Raw genomic sequence first — 7,709 nt, forward strand, 5'->3', positions numbered from 1 at the left:
GGGGGGCTGGTGATCTTGAGAAGGAGAGGTTATCAAATGCCTGGGCCAGTGGCCTTAAGAGATAATGGAAGAGAGAAACTGGTGATATCAAGTAAACAAGTTCAGCTTTAAGTCCTCCATCTCACCATGTTATCTCTGTGCTGTACGTTACAGGCTAATTTTGTTTAACAAGTTATGTGATTGGTATGTGACCTCTGTAAATAATGGCAGGAAGTGTGATGGACAGCTATGGAAGCTGTCGGAGACAGTGGGACACCGGGCAAGACCAAGTGGACTTTTTCCTTCCTTTTGCCTCCTACCTCAAGGAGGCGCCTTTGGTCACTCTCTCACTGCATCCAGAGCTGAACTCCTGCCTCGAACATTTGACACTTGTTACCCAAAGGCCCTGAGACCAACACCTGCCCTGCCCACAGAAGTAATGGAGCCAGAGGACTGCGATGGAGCCTCACGTTCCAAACCACGCATGTTTCAAGTGCCCTCCCTCCCCCCACCAGTCCTGACATAGCCCCTGATGGGTCCTGCTACTGACTAACACACACCAGAGAGGGGAGGAGAAAGGGGGCCTAGAGACCCTAGTCCCCATCTACAGGTCTCACAGTCCTGAGGATCTGAGGGTGGACCACCCACAGCTTGGCTTGCTCCTTGCCCTAGGGATTGTGCTTAGGGATCCCAGGGGACACCACTGTGTCCAGGACCACAGAGCAGGATGCCGTTACTGCAGAGGGGGATCCAGGCCCCTCTTCTGACCATGACCCTCCTTCCCTGTCCCCACTCAGGATTCCTGTTCCCACTGGACCACTTGCCCCCACCAGGACAACCCGGTTCCAAATGGACCTTTGATGACTGAAGATGTCTCCCTCACACTCCCTCCTGCTCTTCCCGGGCTCTGAAACCCAACTGCTCCTCCAGGTTTGCTCCTACCTCCTCACTCACTCACGCTTGGCCTCCCCATGTAGCTGCTTTGCCTCCGTGCATCTCCCAAACATGGCTGCTCTTTGGGCCATCACGAGCCCCGCTCCTTCCTGGAGCCCTCCGCTCCCCGCCTGGCTTCAGCAGCCATCTGTAGGCCCAGGATGGGGCTGTTGCTTCAGGCCATGATAGGGATAAGGACTGGACTCCCCATCCTACTTTTAATAATAAAAAGCCAGGCAAAATACAGGCAAAATGGATTCTCAGACCCTAGGCCACAGGGAAGGCAGGTCGGTGATCTCCGAGAGAAGGGAACCACTCTCCAGGCTGCCCAGAGATCCCTCTAGTCCCCTTGGCTGAGGACTCCGAAGCCGAGGTGTCTGGAACCACAGGGCAGAGCACCAGAGAGGAAAGGGCTGTATACGCCATGACTCCAGATTCCTGTGCCTGTAGTCAGAGGCTTTGAACTGCAGCACATCTACCTGCTTCCTGCACATCTCTATCCAGGTGTCTCCAGCTGCCAAAACTAAGAGCATCTTAGCCCCTCCTCCTCTCACCTTCCTGGGGTCCTAAAGGACACCACCAAACCCCGAAACTCCCACATCCAATCACTGACCAATTCCAGTCCTTTCTACTGCCTAACCATCACTCAGCTCAATTACTTCCCTGAACCCAGGACCACACCCGACTCCACCAGCCTCTTCAGAGAAGCCCAGCCCCAGTCCCTCTTCCTCCCTTCATTCTCTGCATGGTGCTGAGTGCCCTTTCTGAAACCCAAAAGCCATCCTGTCACCTTTTTTAAAATGTCTTTATTGATTAAGTTATTACATATGTGCTGTCACCCTTTTTGATCATTCTCCATTGCCCAGATGAGTCCACACTTCTTAGCTCATGTGGCCTTTTGTCCCCAGCTCCTGCCAACTTCTCTAGTGACACAAACAACACACCCATCTTCACACCTAAGCACACTCTGCTTCGACTGCCTGAAAATGCCTTCTCACTGCCTCCTTGGCTCTTATTCACCATTCAAACCCTCCAGAAATCTTTCCCTCCAAGACCTCCTACGCACTACAAAAACTCCCTTGTTAGCAATGATGACCTGTGGATACTGCCTGAATATCTGTCTCTCCCATGGGAGTAGGAACTATATTTTATGTGATCCACAACACCCTACACATTTTAATTGTTGGTAAATATTTGAGTGAATAGGAAACAGGCTGAGAGAGAACATGTCTTGTGGACAGGGCTCACTGGGGGTGGGGGTGAGGGGGGAAACAGGTAGAATGGATAAGAAACATAAAAGAGGAGGTAGGCTCGCACAACACCTAGAGAGAAGGAAACCTGTGTGAAGGGGAGCTGCCAAAGCCTCCAGCCTTCCGGGAGGACCAGGCTCACCTCACAGTGATAACATTCCACATGGTAGTCTCTATCCATGGACACCACACGGATAGTTGTCTCACAACCCTGGAGGAAGAGATGGGGTTCACACAAAATAAGCAAGCTGGGGTTTGAGGTGAATTGTGCACAGCGGCACATGCCTACACCGTGTGCTTTGTCATAGTAGATATACATTCGTGCCTGTGTGACAATGACTCAGGGCAAGAATGGGCATCGGTAGGTGCACATGAATGAATGTGCATGTGCCAAAAGCATGAACACGTGTCCATGAGAGCCATCACGTGGGTGTGAACGTGCAGGTACATATTCTTTCAGTTCTTTGAAGTCAGAAGACCACTGCCAGTCCTGCTTCCCCAGCTTGGGACAGACCAGCATATGTGGGAGACCCAATGCCTGGGAGAGCTGCACTACCCAAGGGTGTCTCCTGCACAGGCTGCCCCATCTCATCTCATCTGCTCCCCCGCCACCTCTACCTGCAGAGGTAAGAGACCCAGGGGACAGTCCTTCCTTCATCGATGGGCAATGGTGCTGAACACGTCCAAGCGGCAGGGGCCACCATTTCCCTCTAACTCACACAGGGACACTGCACTCCACACGATGGGCACATACCCATCCCTCGGCCCTGGGCGCATGGGCAGGAGCATCTGTTCATCCCTCCCACAGGGGCCCAAGAGCTAGGGCGGACGCGGGTGGGACCTGCTCCTGCTGGGCCAGGCACCTGGTCATCTCCTGGTGGGTGGTTCTTACCTGTGCAGGGAGAATAGGACGAGCACAGGAGGCGCATTTTGGTGCAAAAGCCCTGGAAAATAAAGGAAACCAGAAGTGACCCTCTGAGTGACCACAGGCCAAGGGCACAGGGCAGGCCTGCCCACAGTAGCCCCATGACCTTGCCCAAGCATTAGTCCCAGTCCTTATGTGGACACAGAGGGTGGGAGCAGCTTCTGCCATGCCTTCTTGGCACTGGCCTTTTATCTGACTCCCCAATACCCCTCCGTTCCACCACCTCCTCCAGGATGGCTTCAGGTTCCACTCAGCACTCTCTCTCATGCTTCCGCAAGACCCCTGCCCCCTAACTTCCAGGTATGGGCTGCCCTCTAGCTGAGATGCCTGCAAAAAGCTGGCTCCACGCTGAGTAACAGGACCTATGCCAGGTACCAACCCCAGGCATGGCAGCAACACAGAACCACAGCTCCGAGGGCTGAGCCTGGAGTCACAGCAAGGGAGAATGGATTGGCTGCTCGCATGAGTACCCGACAGGAAGGAAAAAGAATGTGTGGAGATCCCAGCCTCCATCTCATATAAAAGAGGCCGGGCCTGGGGACAGACGGATAGAAGCCAGGTGTGGCCGTAAGGAGACTCCTCAGCACTAGGAGAAAGGGAGCATGCAGGCACAGGTGGGGAGAGGAAAGACATGGCTGGTGGCTGAACCATCAAGAAATCTGGCAGAGATCTGTACCCTGACCCGACCGCTGAGCACACAAGGGGAGGCTGGAAGTGAAAAGGTCATGAAGGAAGAACAAGCCCTAGCCGGGGGCTCAGTGGTTAGAGCATCAACCCTCAGACTGAAGGGTCGCAGGTTTGATTCCAGTCAAGGGCAGGTATCTCGGTTGCAGGCTCAATCCTCGGCCCTGGTAGGGGCATGTGAGAGAGGTAACCAATCGATGTCTCTCTCTCTCTCTCTCTCTCTCTCCCTCCCTCCCTCCCTCGGTCCCTTCCACTCTCTCTAAAAAAAAATCAACAAAAAAATATCCTCGATTAACAAAACAAACAACAAAAAAGAATGGAGAAAACAGACGGGCGGGCCAGGAAGATGTTTCCAGGGAAGGAAACACGGGAATCACACCTGCCCCGCACGCCGGCTACTCACGTATGATAGTCCCTGACGCAGTAGATGTTGTTCTCCACGTCCACAGTGAAGGGCACCCCGTCCAGGCACTCACTGCACACAGAGCACCGGAAGCAGCCTGGGTGATAGGACTTCCCAAGGGCCTGGAGGATCTGGGGGTGGGAGGCACTGAGGGGTCAGTGCAGGTGGAAGGCTCAGCACAGCCCCCGGAATAGGCTCTGGCTCTGAGCCCCTGGCAGGTCTGCAACAGGTGAAAAGGGCGGGGTCCTAAGTTTGCCCAAGACAGAGGAGCTCCAGGGGCTGGGGGAGGTTCTCACCATGTCCATGATGAGGTGTCCACACACGCTACACTTGTCAGCCGTTTGCTGGAACCCGGAGTACTATCGGGGGACACAGGACCCAGGAGGTTACGTGACAAAGGGGCACTCTGCCCAGCCAGCAGGTCTCCTGGCCTCAGGTCTCCATGGGAATCAGGAGGGTCCCCGCCCTGCTCCACCCAGGGACCAGCCAGTGCACAGCTTTGACTCACCAGGAAGTCCTCCTGGCAGTACACTTTCTCGCCCACATTGTAGAACGCCTTCCCACGGAGCCGTCTCCCTGCAAGGACGAGGGTGGAGAAAGGGGTCCCTGGGCCGCTGGAAACCAGGGACGGGGTCCCTGCTGCCATTTCTCAGCACCCTCCTCCAACAGACAAGAAGCAGATTATGGACAAACTTTAAGTTTTCCCTTTAATGTGATGTTGTTATCCTTATACTAATTAAGTTTATTTTTCAATTACAGTTGGCATGCATTATATTAGCTTCAGGTGATTAGCTTCCGCACAGTGATTAGACATTTATATAACTTACAGAGTGATCACCCCAATAAGTCTAATGCCCTCTGACACCAGTTATTACAGCATCACTGACTATATTCCCTGTGCTATGCTTTACATCCTGAGATTATTTTATAACCACCAATATCACCTAATTCTTTCACCTTTCACCCAGCCCCCCAGACTCCCTTCCATCTGGCAACCATCAGTCTGCTCTCTGTGTCTAGGACTGTTTGTTTTGTTTGTTGATTTATTTATTTGTAATATTCCACATATAAGTGAAATCATACGATATGTCGCTCTCTGTCAAATTGATTTCACTTGGCATAATACCCTCTAGATCAGCCGTGGGCAAACTACGGCCCGCGGGCCAGATCCAGCCCGTTTGAAATGAATAAAACTAAAAAAAAAAAAGACCATACCCTTTTATGTAATGATGTTTACTTTGAATTTATATTAGTTCACACAAACACTCCATCCATGCTTTTGTTCCAGCCCTCTGGTCCAGTTTAAGGACTCAGTGTGGCCCTCGAGTCAAAAAGTTTGCCCACCCCTGCTCTAGATCCACCCATGTTGTTGCAAATGGTAAGACTTCATTCTTTCTATGGTTGAGTAATATTTCATTATATATTATATGCACCACAGCTTTTTTATCCACTTGTTTATTGATGGGCACTTTGGCTGCTTCCGTATTTTGGCTGTAAATAATGTTGTAATAAACACAGGGAAGCGTTTATCTTTCTGAATTCGTGTTTTTGGATTTCTTTGGATAAAGAACCACAAGTGGAATTGCTAGGTCATATGGTCATTTTCATGTTTTACTGTTTTCCCCACAGTGGCTGCACCAATTTAGAATCCCAACAGTGCACAAGCGTTCCCCTTCCTCCACATCCTCTCCAACACTTGTTTGTTGATTTATTGATGACAGCCTTTCTGACAGGTGATAGCTCACTGTGGTTTCAACTGGCATTTCCCTGATGATTAGTGCCGTTGAGCATTTTTTCATATAGTAGTTAATATTTTTTAGGACACAAAGTTTTATTTTTTGGGGGGATGGGGGGAAGGGACACCACACTTCTACTCAATTAGGAGAAACCTTTTTATCAGCACACAGGTCTTTTTTATATATATACTCATCATGCCATGAATTCATAGGGAAGGGTTCCAGCAGCTCAGCTCCTTTCCACTGGTTCTCACTGTGCTCTGGGTGGAGCAGGCTGGCGCTTCAGGTGAACCAGGTACCATTCTCTCTGGCTTCCTTCTTTTTCTGACCACTTCCCCTCACACGTTTCAGGAAGCCATCACGGATCTTGGAGAGCTTAATATGCTCAATACGTACATTCTCTCGGAAAGAATTTTGCCTTTAACTTGTTTGTTCGCAAAAATGCCCACTGCATGCTGGGTGACACTGTAGACTCTTCTAGTGTTGCCACGGTAAGAGTTGTGGGCATTCCTTTTTGAACAGGGCCCATTCCCTTGTCCACAATATTACCTTCTTGTAGGTGCACATGTAGTGGTCAAAGGAACAACTCCATGTTTCCTAAAAGGCCTAGAGAACCTATAGGGGTGCCTCTCCTCTTTCCTTTGTGTTGGTCATTTCAGTGAATTATTGGGAGATGGCAGTTCTAACCGAAAAGCTAATTAATATTTTTTTAATTAAATAGAACATGTCAACATAACTACTGTAAGAGGTTGTCAAAGTAAATAGTGGAAGAACTTGTTTCAAATGTAAACTGATGTTCTAATTTTTTTTTAATCACATTCATTTCAGTTGAACTGAGAATACTTTTCAGAATGACTTTCCTTATTTCATGAACATCACAAGTACAATTCTCACCAGGTGAGTAGCCTAATATGAAAGAGGCGTCCTTGTCAAAAGAGCCCCAGCAGCTATGAGAGGCACCCCCATGAGACGGGAGACAGCCCAGGCCTAACTGGGGACAAAAGGGCTCCTCCGGCACCAGGACAGCACCCGGGAAAGCGCACAGTCGACGGCAGACATGAGGTGATACAGTAAACGCACTAGCCCTCCACGGTGCAGTAAGACATGTAAATAAACTTAAAAATTGGGAAGAAAAAGTCAGGCTATTTTTAAACACAGGTGATATTATGTTATGTAGAAATTCATAAGGAATCTACAAAAAATAAATCTCCCTAGAACTAATATGTGAGTTTATCAAGGTTGTAGGATAGGTGGTCAGCATGTGAAAACCAAATATATTTTTATATTCTAGCAACAAATGATTGGAAATGAACATAATTTTTAAAATTGCACTTATAACAGTACCCAAAAAAATCCATAAACACTAAGGGATAAATTTAATGAAAGACACGTCTGACCTTACTCTGAAAAACTAAACTTTGCTGAGAGAAATTGTAAAAGACCTGCATAAACAGAGGGGTATGCCACTGCTGGAAAGCGGCGCTCCACTGGGTCGCTCGAATTTCTGCACATCCTACAAACAGAGCTTCAGATTTTATTCTGGATTTTCCTTGTTTTTTGTTTTCTGTTAATCCTCACCTGAGGATATTTTTCCTATTGATTTTCAGAGAGAATGGAAGGGCCCTAACTGGTTAGGCTCAGTGAATAGAGTGTAGGCCTGCGGACTTAAAGGTCCCTGGTTCAATCCCCAGTCAAGGGCACATGCCTGGTTGCAGGCTCGATCCCCAGTAGGGGATGTGCAGGAGGCGGCCAATCAATGATTCTTTCTCATTATTGATGTTTCTTTTTTTTTTTTTAAT

General features: G+C 49.3%; 1 protein-coding gene across 1 annotated transcript in view; it reads right to left on the reverse strand.

Moving 5' to 3' along the window:
- The window catches only part of WTIP (Wilms tumor 1 interacting protein), a gene marked incomplete at its 5' end in the record, with an annotated part of 17,031 nt that overhangs the window by 2,253 nt on the left and 7,069 nt on the right, over positions 1–7,709 (reverse strand). The window contains 5 exons of the mRNA XM_015562935.1: positions 2,305–2,373; positions 3,055–3,106; positions 4,175–4,305; positions 4,471–4,533; positions 4,683–4,750. Of these exons, the coding sequence (XP_015418421.1) occupies positions 2,305–2,373; positions 3,055–3,106; positions 4,175–4,305; positions 4,471–4,533; positions 4,683–4,750 (383 nt within the window). The remainder of the gene's footprint in view (positions 1–2,304; positions 2,374–3,054; positions 3,107–4,174; positions 4,306–4,470; positions 4,534–4,682; positions 4,751–7,709) is intronic.

The sequence above is a fragment of the Myotis davidii genome, unplaced genomic scaffold (assembly GCF_000327345.1).
Source record: "Myotis davidii unplaced genomic scaffold, ASM32734v1 scaffold77, whole genome shotgun sequence".
NCBI lineage: Eukaryota > Metazoa > Chordata > Mammalia > Chiroptera > Vespertilionidae > Myotis > Myotis davidii.